Source organism: Monodelphis domestica, chromosome 7 (assembly GCF_027887165.1).
Source record: "Monodelphis domestica isolate mMonDom1 chromosome 7, mMonDom1.pri, whole genome shotgun sequence".
In the NCBI taxonomy this organism is placed as follows: domain Eukaryota; kingdom Metazoa; phylum Chordata; class Mammalia; order Didelphimorphia; family Didelphidae; genus Monodelphis; species Monodelphis domestica.
The window spans coordinates 138,319,729-138,338,402 of record NC_077233.1 but is presented as its reverse complement, the minus strand read 5'-3'; the positions used below and the strand labels follow the sequence as shown (position 1 = coordinate 138,338,402).

At 38.3% G+C, this 18,674-nt stretch overlaps 1 protein-coding gene across 2 annotated transcripts in view; it reads left to right on the top strand.

The window, feature by feature from the left end:
* Positions 1-18,674, top strand: part of NUBP2 (NUBP iron-sulfur cluster assembly factor 2, cytosolic) — a 29,200-nt gene that overhangs the window by 769 nt on the left and 9,757 nt on the right. For both annotated transcript variants that reach the window (XR_008913540.1, XM_001362854.4), the window contains exons 2-3: positions 16,861-16,979; positions 17,490-17,688. Coding sequence is in view for 1 of the 2 variants with exons in the window: in XM_001362854.4 (XP_001362891.1) it covers positions 16,861-16,979; positions 17,490-17,688 (318 nt within the window). In the remaining variant the exon portion in view is untranslated. The remainder of the gene's footprint in view (positions 1-16,860; positions 16,980-17,489; positions 17,689-18,674) is intronic.

Below are 18,674 nucleotides of genomic sequence, written 5' to 3'. Positions count from 1 at the left end.
CTGGCACTATGCCAAGCGATAGGAATACAAAAGACAATTCCTATCTTCCGGGAGTTCACTATACAAGCACACATTCTCACACCAGCACACTCTTCGGTTGACTACGCCCCCCCCCCCCCTCGACCGTACTCCCACCCTTCGGTTTTGTCCCATGAATGACATTCCCACTTCAACTCTAGTCCTTTCCATCACTCCAACTCCCCCTGAGTGATACCTCTGCTGTCATTGTAGATTCCTGGGGTTCCTCTACCCCACCCCTGTCAATCCCTCTTCTCCCTTTTCTCCCTCAATCTGGGGGAGGGGTAACCACCCCCACTGCAATTCAGTTCCCTTGGATTTGAGACATTTTTTGAGTACTTAACAATTTTACCATAGTTGCTGGCTCACATAGGAAGTTTCCTTACCAAAGAAAATTTTTCAGATAAACTATTAGAAGATTTTCTTTTGATCTTATTTACCGAGAAAAAGATTTTGCTTCCTATTACCTTTGTTCCTAATTTTTTTTAAACCATACCTTCTATCTTGGAATCAGTACTAAGTATGATTCCAAGATCTGAAAGGGCTAGGCAATTAGGGTTAAGTGACTTACCTAAGGTCGAATAACTGGGAAGTGTCTGAGGTCTATTTTGAACACAGGGCCTCCTATCTTCAGACTTCAGCTCTCTTACGAACTGAGTCATTTATCCGCCTCTTTCCTTTGATTCTTGATTCAAATTTTGTATCATTTTAATGTTCTCATTTGAACCAATATGAATCTGGTAGAAACTAGCTGTTGATCTAAACAGTAGAAATTATTTGTCAAAAGTATCCACAATCAGTGGTCAAGAACTTAGACCCCTAGAGTAGAGTCTTAACTTGCTCCTAGGTGCTTCCAACCTTGAAACTTCTCTGTGCTTTCCTTCCTCAGCTCTGATTACTAATTTCCCTGGCTTTTCAGCCCCACTAAAATCCTACCTTCTACAAGAAGCTTTCCCCAAACCCTCCAAATACCCAGGAACTCTTGATTCCAGTGCTTTCCCTCTGTTAATTACCTCCCATTTATCTTGTATATAATTTGCTCTTTATTTATTTACATGTTGTCTCCTTGATTAGATTATAAGCTTCTTCAGGGGCTGGGACTGTCTATTGCATCTTTTTGTATCCCTAGTGCTTAGAATAGTGCCTAGCACATACTGGGTATTGTGACAAGGAAATCACTTTAAAAGACTGATATATATTAATTTAGGTCGCCAAGGAATTCAGCTATGTAATTCCTAAATGAAAACTCGGAAGTCAGCACTCAACCTTTTATGGAGTTTTTAATTACAAAGAGGAGGAAGAAAGGTATGAGAGAGACAGAGAGACAGAGACAGAGAGAGAGAGAGACAGAGAGACAGAGAGAGAGACAGAGAGAAGGGAATAGGGCTTAAATACCCCCTCTGTTTAGGCTGGGCCAAAAGGCCCAAGCCCTTAGATAGCTGAGGCAAAGAAAAGAGATCAGTCCCTATCACTCACGCCAAAATGGAGAAACAGTCTCAGGGGCCTCCACCTCCAGCTTCCTTCAGAGCAAGCTTCTCAGAGCACAACCTCTCAGAGCAAAACCTCTCCAACCACCTTCAGTCCTCAGACCCCCTCCCCCCCCCATCTTTAAGGAAACCATCCAAGTTCCCTCCCCTCAGTTCTCACATCTACCAATCACTGTCCATGTCTTCCCTGTGCCAATGGTGGCTCTAGCTTAACCCAGGACCGCCCAGAGGTCTGTGGCTTTGCACATGTCTGTTGAAGGTCATATTCTCAAATAATTAAATCTTGATCCTTTGCTGCAGCCCTTTCTAAATCCTGTTACCCTGAGCAGGGTGGAGTTTGGAAGTTCCAAGACCTGGTTCTGTCATTCCAAGTATCTCTATTGTATCAATTCTAAAATCAATCATGACTCAAAGAACTTCCTGTTCTATGCTTAAGCATAGGTCAAAGCCCTTTCCATTGTTCAGCAAAAGGTTTCTGTCCTAAAGTAATCTTAAGTAGGGAGGAGAAGGAACCTCCCATGCCAATGGGGTTCACATTCCAATAGAGTTCCCTCTATCAGTAGGAAATTCTTCAAGTATGAAATTTCCTAATGGTGAAATTTCCAACATTTATAAGTCTAAGAAATTTTAAGGTTTACAGTATTTAATAAATGTCTATCGATTTATTGATTTATCCCAGTCTCAGAAGGAGACATTTTTACAGTCTCAGAAGGAGACAAATTTACAAGGAACTAAAACATAGAGAGCCTGAATCTAACATCTAGGTTTATTATTATAAAGGTAGGGGCATTGTAACAAACAACATATAGTAAACTCCCCAAAAAGAATAGAATGCATCTTAATGTCCATTTAAATAACAGTTTTCTTATTCCAATATTTTGGTTTTAACTATCTTACTTCATGAAGTCATCTGCTTCTGGGAAATATTTTCCTTTTGAATTCCTTGTCAATTCACTCTATACAAATTGTCCAACTTGGTCCTTGAATCAACATTTCGATATTTTTAACTGGGGTGTCATTTATTAATAGTACCTGGGATAGACCTTGTTTTTCAGGCAGTTTAGGAGAACTTTTCCTTCCAGATGATCCACTTTGTACATTCCAAGTTATATATATATAAAAATATAAATGAAAGTTTCCTGGATAATATTCAAATCTGATGTTGACAACACTTAGTGTAATATAGTAGTATAAACCCAGGGTTTCATTTGGTGGCCCGGTGGATAGAATACCAGACCTGGAGTCAGGAAGACCTGAGTTCAAATCCAGATTCAAACACTAGCTTCATGTAAAATGAGCTGGAGAAGGAAATGGCAAGTCAGTATAATATTTTTGCCAAGAAAACCCCAAATGGGGTCATGAAGAGTTAGACTAAAAATGACTAACAAATAGAAACCTAAACACTTTGGCCTTCCAGTAAGTAGTTCAAATGGTAAAACCAATGAAAATTTTATAGAATTAATAATATAAATATCAGGGCTTTATCTGAAGAACTTCAAAACATGTAGTATAGCTAAAAGTTTGGAGAGTTTCATTTTTCACATATCATTTGTTCTTAACCATCTTTGGACATTGTACATGGGTAATACTGTCGGTCTTTCAAAACAAAATGAAACAAAAAACCTAGAGGACCTGACTTTGTAAAACAAGTTCTTTTCTCTCTTCATATTGGACTGAGATTTCAAACAGGAAAAAAAATGATTTAAAAATGTTTTACAACTAATCAAAGCAATTCTATATATAAAAAGCCTTATTTCAACTTGAAATCTTAAAAACAGTAACTAAAACATTCCCAAAACCATCTGTAATAGGCATTTGTATAGACATACATCTCTGGATTCAATGCTTTGCCCTATCTATATATCAGTCTTACTCTTTATTACCTACAGGATCAAATTTAAAACATATCATTGGCCAGCTAGGTGACTCAGTGGATAGAGTCAGGCCTGGAAATAGGAGGTATAGTGTTCAAATGTGACCTCAGACATTTCCTAGTGGTATAACCCTAGGCAAGTCACTTAACCCAAATTCCCTAGCACTTGCCATTCTTCTGTCTTAGAACTGATACTAAGAAGAAATTAAGGAGTTTAGGGAAGGAAAAATAATAAGCCATAGCATTCAGGACCATCATCTTTATTTAGCCTTCTTTTGTTATTGTTTTTGATGTCACAACAGCAGATATTCCAAAGCTACTAATGCAATTACTGTTATCAGTCTTTTTGATGGGAAACATTTGGAAGCCAATCACTTTCTCTTTGTTCTCTAGTGGAAACAGGCTGGTCTTATTACTTTTCTCAGAGTAAAATTTTCTAATCCATTAAAATTAATGCTTTTATAACTTTTCCACACCATATCTATATTGTTTCCCCCTTTGAGCACATGTTCTATTCAGAAAAGGTATGATATTGTAGAAACATAATCTTAAATAGAAACATATAATTATTAAACCAATAAGCAAGGAGATGGCAAGACTAAAAATTTATTTTTCCTAGTTGTTCAGAATAAGAAGGGCACAAATATGTAAAGGGCACAAATTTAGAATGATAAAAATCAAAGCTATAGAGGCCTTCACACTAGCATCCTGTTGTAGTAATTCAGAGATACTTGCTAATGTCAGCCTAAAAAAATACAACTACCAATGTAGTTATAATAACACTGTCAACCTGTAAAAACACAGAACTACTAAAGTAGTCAGCAAAACCAAGTCTTTAAATGAGGAAAGAGATAGGTCCTTAATAATCAGCCGCTACACAGAGCCAAGCTCCAAATATTACACAGAATAGAAACCCTGGGGCTCTGGGAACAATATCTCTTCTCCGTAAAACACGGGATCTTACATGCCTTTTGGGGAACTCTGGCCTGGGAAGTATGATTGATTGGCTTTACAATGGCTAACAGGAAATGAGTTCTAGGAGCTGGAATATGAGGGAGATGCTGATGCTTTTACCATGTACACAAAAGGAAAGGGTAGCAAACTTGGGGTTCCCTAAAACCCAGTTGACACCACTGAAAAGGGCGTGGGGGTGGTGATTAAATAGATTTTAGGAAAAGGAGCCATAGCCAGGTTTCCTCAGTTCACCAAAGCTTAGGAAAAGTCAAAAAAATAGCCAGAGACTAGGGTAGCAAGGAAGGACCTCCAGAAGGAGGCAATACCAGTTCATAGTCAACTCAGTCATTATCTGTCTTTTGAATTCTTTGTTTTAACACTCTGGGAAAGAATCAATTTGGAGGTTCTCAGAAAAGAATGTTGTCACTAATTATAACAGTAAGATTGAATTTGTTTTCAGTTCTGTTGTCACATCTGAGAAATTTGCTATTGAGAATTAAGGACATGGTTATAAAATTATGAAGTAAGGACTAATGTCGCAGATTGACCTTTCTAGAAAAATACTTGGAGAAAACTTGCTTAGTTTTTATTTGATTTCAGATAAAAGTCATAATTACTTTTGGAACATCCATTCATTCTGTTGGAACTACCAGTTCCCCGGATATCATAGCCAAGCTCAGAATCAATCAGATGGGAATTTGTCCTGTTCAGAAAGGAAATAGTACAATGGGAAACTGAGTTAAGAATATCCTGCCCTTACCTTCTTGTGGTTGTCTTCCTAACCTTCCCAGTCATCCACTGGTAGTATTTTTTTTCAGTTGGCACTTGGCAGTTTCTCCTAAATAGTAGAGTACTGAATTAACAATAGTCAATCAGTAAACATTAAGTGCCTACTTGTGCCAGGCACTGTGCTAAGTGTTAAGGATTCTAAAAGAAACAAAAGACAGTCTCTTGCTCTCAAGGTGTTTACAATCTATTGGAAAGACAATCAATTATACTTAAATTAAAAACTGAGAGCAAATCAAATTACAGTTCTGCCTCACATAGCAAGTTGCATTGCTTACAATTTAGAACAGGATACAATTGTTTTTCATGTTGCAGTAATGGTTGGTTAACAGAAAGTAACCATAAACAAAAAACATTTTTCTTTAGTCCCTTACATTACATTATAAGGCCTTTCCAAAAGCAAATTCCATCATTTTACTTTTCTAGTTTAAACATACCCTGATTTATTACATTGGAGTTTTTTCACAAAAAGTGAACACATATTAGTTCACTCAAAATGGGGGGTGGGGGGGAAATTAGCCACTCTTAGCCTTATATCTTGAGAGAACATATTAACACATAGGGTAAATAGAAATCTCTTTTAAATTGGGGATCTGTCAATATATACTATTCTAGGTACAATTTCATAAATTATCAGTAGTTTGGCAATTCATCATATAAATGATTTCTATAAACAAACTTAAGTCATACTCCACTTTGACTGTTTTTGTTTAGGGATGGATGGGCTTTGGACCTCTGTAGGGTAATTGTCTCTAGTCTTGGGTAAAATTCACCAAAGATTCATTGCTTCCAAGACTTTTTTCCCAGTTGTACTCTTATCATATTGAACTTTTAGAAGGACTAGCAAAGCCTCTCACAATGAGACTTCTAGCAAACAAGTTAACTAATAAACCAGAACCTATGCTTTTAAATGTTAAAGACATTCTTTAACCAGAAGAGCACTCTGCCTTCCAGAGCCCAAACTCTACAGTGGGTAACATTTTAAAATCACTGCATTCAGATCAAAAGAGGAACTAATCCCCAACAAATGCATTAAGCTCGAGGTATAGCATCTCAAATTAACAGTACAATGATCCCTCACCCATTGTAGGTGTTACATTCCAGAGACTCCCAGGTTAGGTGGAAAATCCTCGAAGTAGTGGCATTATATTTGTTCTATTATTCCTTGATGGTAAGCATCTTCCTCAGGCACTTGGGAAAAGCCTTAGAAGGTACAGAACATTTGGGTGGCATAGGGCTTGAAATAAATTCAAACTTTTACAAAAACTTTACAAAAACACAACACCACAGAGCAACACTACACAGAGCAATCAGATGTTAATGTGAAGTGAGCTAGGAGAGATGCTGAACATATGTTATGGGCACAATGCAGGGGCACAAACAGATGCTATAGTCACTTAATCAATCAGCACCCAGGATACAGAATATAGCCTGGTTGGTTGCCTTTCATTCCATCAGCCAATAGTGTGCATATACAATCTCATATTGGCAACATTGTGCAAGGAGTAGTGACATACTGCATTTCTATTGTGTACAGTATGGTATTCATCTGCAAAATCCTGCAATACAGTGAAAAATCCATGATACAGAATTAGATTTTTTTTAAACCCACAACACAGTGAAACCTTGATAAATGAACCTTAATATAGCGAGGGATGATGGTATTTCTTATACAAGGGTTTCCCAAAAACACAATGCAGGAAATTATAGCATATTACTAACATAAAACATTATCACAGATTTTAAAAAGTAGATGCCAAACAAAACTTATGCCAGTTAAGTAACATTAATCCAATTGAATGTAGTTCTGAATAGCATGGAAAGATCATTTCATTCATCTACTAGTTTTTGCATTGCATACTAGTTTCATTCCGTGATCAATATAATTAAAATTAAAACTAACTTTCTGAGGAGGAATCAAATTTCTCCAAATAAAGCTCACAAATTTAGTCATAGAAATCTTGCTATTAGCTAAGATCTAAAGCATCATCAAACTTTTTTGAAACATTCTACTAAATCCCAGGCTTTCCTTTTTGCCTGTATTAGACATTTTGAATATCTGGCAAAGATGAGGTCTTTTGATTTGCCCCAGCTTAGTAATTTCATATTCCTGAATTTTTGGATAGTCAAAGCTCTTATTTCATATTGCCTTCTGTAAAGATGAATTTAGAGTTGTGACTTAAAATCTAGATTTAATTGGTCGCCAGGGGAAATCACAAATAAAATACCCAAGTCAGTCTGGTATTTTATGGTAATTTAATTAATATAGAGGGAAGGAATTAAGGAGAGGGAAGGAAGGGGATATAGGATTTCTCCCGCCTGGCCTGTGCCAGGGGGAATTTAAAAATCCCTGGCTCTAGGTCTCTGAAGAAGATTAAGAGACTTCTAAGAGGATAAAGTTGGAAAGTAAAGGAGGAAAACTCAGCCAGAAACTCACCACAGAACAGGACACTAGCTTGTAGCCACGCTAAGATGCCGAAAGGCTCAGCAAGCTCCTCTCAGCTAGAAGGGAAAGAGAATCCCTCCAATCAAGATCCTCTCGGAGACAGCAAGGGAGCCAAATATATAGACCTTTCACCCTTGTGTCTCCTCCACTAAATGCCCATTCCTAGTTCTCATTCTTTTGATTAGATTATATCTTTAGAGTTACTTCACACTTCTTTGTTAAGTTCACCTTTTGTTAGTTACTTGACCTTTTTGTGATTAATTTAACCTTTATAGTTACTTGACACCTTTTTGTATTAGGATACTAAAAATAGACTTAGCTTAAAGTTCTAGCTTCACTAAAGGTGAGGACTAAGTACCTTCATTGTTCAATCAGGAGATTACAACTTTATCTTCCCCTAAAGTAAGGTTTAAGTAGGGTGGAGTAATTTAAAGTTTACACTTCTAAATGAGCTTCAGGGCCACACTATCTCAGTACAGTTTTTAACTTCCTTTAACATTCTTTCCCTTTCTTTGATGGTAGGCCTACAACATTTCTAGTTATACTTCTCTCGGCACTGAATCAACAGAACACTTTCCTTCACTTCTACTTCCTCATTCTCTTAAGATTTTTATTTCCCAATACTATGAAGTCATTTTCAAAATTAGTCTTTTTATAAAAACAACTGATTTGTTACAAATATTTTAACTGAAAACACAGGAACTATATGAACACAACTACAAAACACTCTTCATACAATTAAAACTAGATCTAAACAATTGGAAAAACATTGATAGCTCATGGGTAGGATGAACTAACATAATAAAAATGACAATTCTACCCAAACTAATTTACTTATTTAGTGCCATTGAACTACCAAAAAACTTTTTTACTGAATTAGAAAAAACCATAACAAAGTTCATTTGGAAGAACAAAAGGTCAAGGATATCCAGGGAAATAATGGGGGGAAAAATGGGAAGGAAGGTGGCCTTGAAGTACCAGATCTCAAACTATACTATAAAGCAGTGGTCATCAAAACAATATGGTGTACTGGCTAAGAGACAGAAAGGAAGATCAGTGGAATAGACTTGGGGTAAGTGTCTTCAGCAAGACAGTCTATGATAAGCCTAAAGATCCCAGCTTTTGAACAAAAAACCACTATTTGATAAAAACTGCTGGGAAAATTGGAAGACAGTATGAGAGAGATTGGATTTGGATCAACATCTCACACCCTACACCAACATAAACTCAGAATGAGTGAATGACAAGTTTTTGCACAAACAAAGCCAATGCAACCAAAATTAGGAGGTCAGCAACAAATTGGGGGAAAAAATCTTCATAACAAAAACCTCTGACAAAGGCCTAATTACTCAAATTTATAAGGAGCTAAATCAATTGTACAAAAAAATCAAGCCATTCCCCAATTGACAAATTGGCAAGGGACATGAATAGGCAATTTTCAGATAAAGAAATCAAAACTTAATAATCACATAAAAGTGTTCTAAATCTCTTATAATCAGAGAGATGCAAATCAAAACAACTCTGAGGTATCACCTCACACCTAGCAGATTAGCTAACATAACAGCAAAGGAAAGTAATGAATGTTGGAGGGGATGTGGCAAAGTGGGGATATTAATGCATTGCTGGTGGAGTTCTGAATTGATCCAACCATTCTGGAAGGTAATTTGGAACTATGCCCAAAGGGCACTAAAAGACTGTCTGCCCTTTGATCCAGGCATAGCACTGCTGGGTTTGTACCCCAAAGAGACAATAAGGAAAAAGACCTGTACAAGAATATTCATAGCTGCTCTCTTTGTGGTGGCAAAAAAATTGAAAAATGAGGGGATGCCCTCCAATTGGGGAATGGCTGAACAAACTGTGGTATATGTTGGTGATGGAATACTATTGTGCTGAAAGGAATAATAAAGTGAAGGAATTCCATGTGGACTGGAATGACCTCCAGGAACTGATGCAGAGTGAAAGGAGCAGAACCAGGAAAACATACACAGAGATGGATACATTGTAGTACAATTGAACATAATGGACTTCTCTAGTAGTAGCAATGCAATGATCCAGGACAATTCTGAGGGACTTTATGAGAAAGAACACTATCCACATTCAGAGGAAGAATTGTGGGAGTAGAAACACAGAAGAAAAATAACTGTTGATTACATGGACCAAGGGGGATATGATTGGGGATGTAGACTCTAAATGATCATCCCAGTACAAACAACAACATGAAAATAGGTTTTGATCAAGGACACATGTAAAACCCATTGGAATTATGAATCGGTTTCATGAAGGGGTGGGGGGAGAGGAGGGAAAGAATATACTTCTTGTAACCAAGGAATAATGTTGTAAATTGATTAATTAAATAAAAATTTCAAAACAAACAAATACTTTTACTCTTTCTACATAAAATTGATATTTCCAAAGTGTACAGACATTTTCTCATCAGGTAAAACTTTTCCCATTTGAGTTCTCGAGAACTTTCAGATACATATAGTATATTTCAATTCCTTCAGGTGTCATTGTTTCTAATTTACCTAAAGAATTAAATCCTACTAAAATTTTCAGAGCAGAAACACAGTGATAAAGGGAAAACATTCTTTCCAAATTTAACCAAGTCTCTTTGTTTGCAAAGTGGAGAGAAGTTAATAGTTGTGCTGGGAGAATAATATAGGCTTCAAAACTTCAACTTGAAAAATCACTTGCACTGTTTTTGAAAAAGAAAAAACTTTTAAACTTAAAACTTCAGTTCTGTTTAAGAACTGACCATTTTATATCATTTTCTAGGGAAGAGAGAAAATAACAGAGGTATATGTTTTGTGTAAAAATTTCAGAGTTAAGTCCTAGACAGCTATAACCTCAAAATCCTCTAGCATATTAAAAATAACCTGATTCCTATTGCAATTTGAAGATGCACAATAAATGGATTTCCTTTCAGCCCACAAATTTAGTCTTGAATTAGTTTACAGTGTTAACTGTGATTTTACATTAATTTAAAATATAATATGGTACAACTGTGACAAAATTGTAATAATGTAGTGTATGATTGTCATGAGTCCTTAAGTTCATTGCAGAAGAATTTATGACAATCCTGATAAATTCACTGAACAGACAATGCCCTAGCAGATAATTCCTTTGAAGCCACCCTAAGGCCTTGAGACCAACTCCCTTGAACAGCAGATATGCAAATGAACATTTGGCACTTACATGCAAAGGAGCTTCTGGTCCCTTCTGCTTGGACATCCTGTCCCTTTTCATGAATGATCCGGGAGCCCCCCTTATCCCCTTCCTGCCTGTGGTTGTAACCTTTTAAAAAACCTTGCTCTCAGCCCCCTCAATGGTTTCTGCTAATAGGGATTTAGCTCTGCATTCATGCTAAACTTTCCTCTCTCAAATCCCTCTGATTTTAAGACAGATTTGTCTCTGTGGGGGGGAGAGGAGGGTGGGGAAGATGGGTGTGTATGTGTGTGTGTCCTCAGAGAAAGAAAAGGATTTCTTTTCTCTCTTGTATCTCTCTGCCTTCCAATCAGACCAGAATTAGAAATGCAAAAATAAGGTTTTGTCTTTTGGAAGCTTTGAAATTTTTGGCAGAAAAAAATTCTCATGTTTCTTGCCTGATCTTAAAACATACCTCACTGAAAATGTAATAAGGTCAGTAGAAGTCCCAATGTTAGGGTCCGAGTTGCAGACCACTGTCAACTAGAAAAAACACAGAACTATTAAATAGTCAAAAATCACTCTTTAATCAAGGGAAAAGGGGTTAGCGCTACTAATACGACAACAGAGCTGCTTTCCAAGACTGCACAGAGTCAAGATGCCCTGGTCACCAGCCCCTGGGAGTGCCACCGACTCTGGATGGGCTCCGAGGAACAAAAGAACTTGGGGAACCTATATACCACTCTAGATGACCTGGGGGCTTGGAGAGGGACGGTTGATTGACTTTACAATGGTAAGAAAGGAAAATGAAGAGTTCCAGACAGGAATAATAGTGAGGGGCTGGGGCCCTACAATGGACACAAAAGGGAAAGACTCAGCCTAGGGCTGGGTCACCTTGGTCATGGACCTTAGCCTAGGGGGAGAAACCATTGGGACAAAGGGGATGCTTAATATTGGATGGGATTAGCTGTTCCCACCCAAACTACCAGGAAGTTCACTGTCTGGTGAAGAGGGACCTTCCCTCAGAGGGAAACCTCTCCTGTGACAAGGTCAAAACCTGGGGTTTCTACACTCAAACTAAATAAACTGGGGATCTCTAGATTTCCATGTTGACACCACCCAAGGAGCACACGAAGACAATGCAATTCAAGCAAGGGAAAGCCTTTATTACTAGCACGCTATCACTAGCATGCTAGGGGAAAGCTCAGCAAAGGAGTTCCATTCTGCCAGAGTTGGGACCCTACATATATACCTCACAATATTACTTAACCTGGATGATTGTTTAAACCCTAGAGCACTTTATGGCTAGTTATTTCGCTGAAATGTTGCAACTGGTGTTGCAAAGTCCTGAAACACCCTGCAGTCAGCTATTTGCTGAAATGTTTGCAACTGGGCAACATAGCTGGAGGATGTGTTTATCAGATGGGTTGGAAGTCCTGTGCCCTTTTTCCTTTTCTTCACCTATTTGGAAGGAGACTTTAGCAACAGAATTGGTTGGACATCTGGAGTAAAATAGTCTTTCTTCTAGTGCCCAGGTTTTACAGTAATTGCCAACACCTGGGAAAGGTCTTCTGATTTGTTCTTTCTTTTATGTTCAGCAGAATAGCAATTTCTTCCCGAATCTCCCTGTAAGGCAAGGGGCTAAAATGACAGCAAGCAGCATTTTGCAGTATCTCAGCCTCCAGATTTTTATTTCATTTTCTCTTTACTTGTCCCATTCTGCTCCTTGACAAGTCTTTAGTAAGAGGATCTCTGGAAGGGTTTTTTTAAATCAAGTCTTTTGCATTTTGTTTGATGCAAAATATGTATACTTCAGAGTTTGCTCAAATAAACACAGTTGTCTTGGGATTTGTAAACCTCAAAATTCCTTAGACTTATAAATGTTGGAAATTTCACCATTGGGATATTTCATACTTGGAAAATTTCTTACTGATAGTCTATTGGAATGGGAACCCCATTGGCATGGGAGGTTCCTTCTCTTCCCTTCTTCAGATTACTTTAGGACAGAAACCTTTTGCTGAACAATGGAAAGGACTTTGACCTATGCTTAAGCATAGAACAGGAATTTCTTTGAATCATGATTTATTTTAGAATTGATACAATGGAGATACTTGGAATAAATCTCCACCCTATTCAGTCCTAACAGGATTGAGTAAGGGCTGCAGCCTAGATCAAAGATTTAATCATTTGATAATATGACCTTCAACAGACATGTGCAAAAGCCAGAAACCTCTGGGCGGTCCTGGGTTAAGCTAGAGCCTCCATTGGCACAGGGAAATTGATGAACAGTGATTGGTAGATGGGAGAACTGAGAGGAGGAACTTGGATGGTTTCCTTAAAGATAGGAGGGTCTGGAGACTTGAGGGGGGTTGAGGAGTTTGGTCGGGGTGATTGCGGTGGACTCGGAGAAGCTTGCGCTGAAGGAAGCAGAAGGTGGGGGCCTCTGAGACTGTTTCTCCATTTTGGTCACATGAGTGATAGGGACTGATCTCTTTTCTTTGCCCCAGCTATCTAAGGGCTTGGGCCTTTTGGCCCAGCCTAAACAGAAGGGGTATTTAAGCCCTATTCCCTTCTCTCCCTTTTTCTTTCTCTCTATCTCTAATTCCTTTCTTGCTCCTATTGGAATTAAACTCCAAAAAAGGCTGACGGCTGACTTGAGTTTTTCATTTAGGAATTACATAGCTGAATTCCTTGGCGACCTTAAATTAATATATATCAGTCTTTTAAAGTGATTCCCTTGTAACAGATTTTAACCTCTACTTGTCTTTAACAATTTGTAAAACTTCATGATTAAAAGAGCCAAATGACTGTCTCCAGAAGCCTCTCCCACTGTATCACACCCTCCTTTCCAGGATCAAACTCTGGACCTAAAGCTTAAGAGACTGACATGCTGCCTACTGCCCTAAAGAGTCTCTTGTCTTGGGCTTGACCTTACTGCCATTGTCGTTTATACTTTAGGGTCCATTTTTCAGTCTGAACTTTCAGGGTGGATTCTCAAGGGAACTGGGAACAAGAACAAGCTTTGGGGTCTTCAACTTACAAGCTAGTCCTAAAATTTGGGGGTCATCAGATTTTACTAAGCTTCAAGTTTGGGGCTTCTAGATTCCATGTCAACAGTGGTCATTTAGAGTATCAGAATTCATCAAATACCTACTTAAACCAGTTCTTCCTGATTTTTTTTTTAGTTAGCATACTTTTCAAGCATTCCATCTTCTAGCACAGTTTGACCATGTGAACTTGAAATCTGAAAAAAACCCAAGTTTGCCCCTGTTCCCCAAAGAATTTGCCTCTAAGAAGGACTCAGACTTGCCATATCAGGCTGTATGATAGACTTTAAAAGCATTTAATTTGACCAATTTAGGTGGGATTAGCAGAACTAAGCATATGGTAAATATGCTTTTTGTCCTCATAGTTTCTCCCAGTATCAAAATCCTTTTCCCTGGTAGCTCAACCTTTGTCTTTCCCTTTAGTATCCATTGTAAGTGGTCCACTCCCTGACCTCAGGCTATGGTTCCTTTCCCAAGCCTGCCTATATCCTCTCTATTTGTACACTTCCATTTCCTTGTAGCCATAGAAATGTCATTCAATCATATTCCCTTGTCCCTCAGGTCCCCAAAAGCACCAGAAACTTTTACAGGGTCTACACCCTGGGACTCTGGGGACAGTATCCTTGGGAGTGATACTTCCCTAGATGATAGCTCCAGGAAACAAAAGAATTTGGGGAACTTATATATCTTTTAAAATAAGAACAGGATAACAGTATACATAGTAACAGCTATATTATAAGATGATCAAGTGTACAAGTGGGAGACTGTGGATGTGGAACCTTTAATTTCTGACTTATTTGTCATTTTGCTCAGTGGCTTTTAAGTAATTCATTTTTCTTAAAAATCCTTCCCATCAGTTGGAGATTGGCTAAACAAATCGTAGTATCTGATTACTGATGGAATACTAATATGCCATAAGAAATAAGGAAGAGGCTAATTTTAATAAAAATAGGAAAGAACTACACAGGATAATGAACTGTAAAATGAGAAGAACCAAGAGAACACAGCTATAGATTTAATACTTGAATAAACTGCAGGGGGCAGCTTGATGGCTCAATGGATTGAGAGCCAGGCCTAGAGACTAGGTCCTAGGTTCAGTCTGGCCTCAGAGGCTTTCTAGCTGTGTGACCCTAGGCGAGTCACTTAACCCCCATTTCCTAGCTCTTACCACTCTTCTGCCTTGGAACCAATACACATTATTGATGGAAAATAAGGGTTTTAAAAAAAAAGAATAAACTACGAGATCAAAACAACTCTGAGGTACCATCTTACACCTATCAAAGTGGCCAATATGACAGGAAAGGGAAATAATAAATGTTGGAGGAGATGTGGCAAAGTTGGGACACTAATGCATTGCTGATGGATTTGTAAATTGATCCACCCATTCTGGAGGGCAAATTGGAATCATACCCAAAGGGCTTTAAAAGAATGCCTACCCTTTGATTCAGCCATAGCACTGCTCAGTTTGTACTCCAAAGAGATAATATGGGAAAAGACCTGTACAAGAATATGCATAGCTGTGCTCTTTGTGGTGGCAAAAAATTGGAAAATGATGAGGTGTCCATCGATTGGGAAATGGCTGAACAAATTGTGGTATCTGTTGGTGATAGAATACTATTGTGCTGAAAGGAATAATAAAGTGGAGGAATTCCATGTGAACTGGAAAGACCTCCAGGAATTGATGCAGAGTGAGAGGAGCAGAACCAGGAGAACCTTATACACAGAGATGGATACATTGTAGTATAATTGAACATAATGGACTTCTCTAGTAGTAGCAATACAATGACCCAGGACAATTCTGAGGGACTTTATGAGAAAGAACACTATCCACATTCAGAGAAAGAACTGTGGGAGTAGAAACACAGAAGAAAAACAACTGCTTGATGACATGGGTTGATGGGGATATGATTGGGGATGTAGACTCTAAATGATCATCCTAGTGCAAACATCAACAATATGGAAATAGGTCTTGACCAAAGACACATATAAAACCCAGTGGAATTGCATGTTGGCTACAGGAGGGGGGTTGGGAGAGGAAAGGGAAAGAACATGATTTTTGTAACCTTGGAAAAATACTCTAATTAAAGAAAATTTAAAACAAACAAACAAAAAAGGTCTGCCCTTTGATCTAGCAATACCACTACTGGGTTTATATCTCCAAGAGATTAAAAAAAAAACTGGGCAAAAATGTTTATAGTCACAAATGCAATGATCCGGGACATTCTGAGAGACTTATGAGAAAGAATGCTATCCACATCTAAAGAAAGCTGTGGGAGTAGAAATGCAGAAGAAAACATGTGATTTATCACTTGTTTATATGGGTATGTGATTTGAGGTTTTGGTTTTAAAGAGTACTCTCTTACAAAAATGAATAATATTGGAAATGGGTTTGAATGATAATGTATATGTGTATAATCCAGTGGAATTGCTTGTCAACTCTGGAAGTGGGGAGAGATGAGAGGAGGGAGAAAACATAAATCATGTAACCATGGGAAAAACTTAAAAATAAAAATTAATCTAAAAAAAATAAACTGCGAGTATTACCTCCAGAGAGTGAACTAAAAGGTAGGAGCATAAAAGATAATTTGTATGAACATATCTGTCTCCCAGATAATGCTTTCTGTGATGCAGGGAGGTAAAGAAAGGGCTGAGACACTTTTATGGTTAAATTCTGTTTTAAAAAAATCAAAAACAAAAAACCTAACCCTCTTAGTAGCAGTTCTAAGACAGAAGAGTGGCAAGGTCCAGGCAATTGGAGTTAAGTGACTTGCCCAGGGTCACACAGCTAGGAAGTGGCTGAGGCTAGAACCCAGGTTCTCCTGACTCCATGCCTGGCATTCTAGAAACTGTGCTACCTATCTGCCTGTTGTTTACATTATTTAAAAGTTTTTTTTAAATTATTTGTTATAAAGAGTGACTCCCTAGGAGGCATTTTATAGCAGATTATATTTGGAAATATAGGTGATGCTAATAACAAAGATATCCCTATAAATATTTTCAAGAAGCTATTGTGATAGAGATGAAATATAATGCCTAAACTAATTGTATATGAATGTTGGTGTCCATTTCACTCACCAGAGAGTTATTTTGTTTTATCTCCTTAAGAGACAAGAAACCTGACTGGCATCAGACAGATCATCTTGGTCCTTTCAGGAAAAGGTGGGGTAGGGAAAAGCACCATCTCTACAGAGCTGGCCCTGGCCCTCCGGCATGCTGGCAAGAAGGTAAGTGAGTGCTGCTGCTCTCTGCTCTGCCCAGGCCAGTAATTTTAGAGTTCTTGCTGAATTAATTTTCTTTTTTTTTTAGCATCACTTAAACACTTAAACATCAGGTAGAATGAAATGTTACTAAATCCTCTCTCTTAATAACTGATGTGCCTAGGTTGAAGTCCAAAGGAACCAAGTATCCACATTTCTTTGACCAGTGAGTGACTATATTGAACTGTCTGAGCATGTACTGCTGCCACCCTGTGGGATATTGTTAATCTTGCCTGGACAGTCTCCAGTTGCTAGGCAAGATATTGACACTGTTTTAACAAGGCTTTAGACTTAAAATCAACATCAATTCTCATCACTTCTTCAATCACATAGCAACAACTTATGCTATAGCATTTGTGACAATGAATTATCTTGGTTTTTTTGGTTGTTAGTACCAATTGCTAAAACAAACAATGCTCTGGAGATTTTCAAGTACTATTTGAACTTACCATTCCCGGACTCCATGTCTTATTATAGGTTGGAATTCTGGACGTGGACCTCTGTGGTCCCAGCATTCCCCGAATGCTCAAAGTACAAGACAAGGCTGTGCACCAGTGTGACAATGGCTGGGTGCCTGTGTTTGTGGACCAAGAGCAAACCATCTCCCTCATGTCTGTGGGCTTCCTACTAGAGAAGCCAGATGAAGCTGTGGTGTGGAGAGGACCCAAGAAAAATGGTATGGCTGTGTGGTACTGTGGCAATAGCTTTGGCTGCTGTGTAGTCAGGAGTTGATATTTGGCTAGGGATTTTGCAGGTCTCTGCACTAATTTTTCCCAAAACAGAATCTAGAGTTTTAGAGCCAGAAAGAACCTTTGCATCCATCTGATCCATCTATTCAGCCTCTCTCCCAGAATGTTTCTTCATCCCTAAGATACAGGTGTCTAGTCTGAGAATTTGAGAGAGAAATTGGAAAGAATGAATGATCAGGGATATTTAGAAAACAAACTATTTCTTTGTATGTCTTATTTAAAAGGCTCACTGTTTGCTCTTCCTCTCAAAGAGGCCAAGTATTTGCATACCATGATATCTGTTACATTTCCTTGTACTATTTAAGAGTATGGTGATCTTCTCAAAGCCAGAAATTTCAAGTTTTGACCCAGCCCATATGAATAAAACTGAGCCCAAATTGCTTTCACTAGAGGGATTGGGAGAGATCAGAGGGATGGTAGAAGCTGATGATTGGCTTTGATCCCTGTCTCCTAGGACTAGTAGACAAGATAGAAGCTCCCTCCTCTATGGCAGTACTGCAGATCTCCAAGGAGCAAGACCACTGTCACAAGTAGGTAGCAGCTCACTGGTCCTCCAAATATGAGATTAAGTGCTTGCCATTCCACTTGGGAAATTTGTTCCTTTGGGCTTTGAAGGACTCAGTTAACATGCAGATACTCCTGGCAGGGCTCATGTCTTAAACTTATCAGCTAGGAGCCTTGTCTATATCCTACAGCATTGTAATAGAAAAGGCTAGGGAAAAGTTAGACAAATGTCAATTTTATGGAAAGTTGACTCTTTAGAGGGACATGGTGGTATTCATTCATTCCTCTCTGGTCTAGGCTTTGCTGTCCTGGTTGTAGGGAATTGTAAGTCTTGTAGTAAGAGTCAGAAATAAGTCCAAGACTTTTTAAGTATTAGCATTGAGAACTCTCAAGTAATCTAGTAATCATG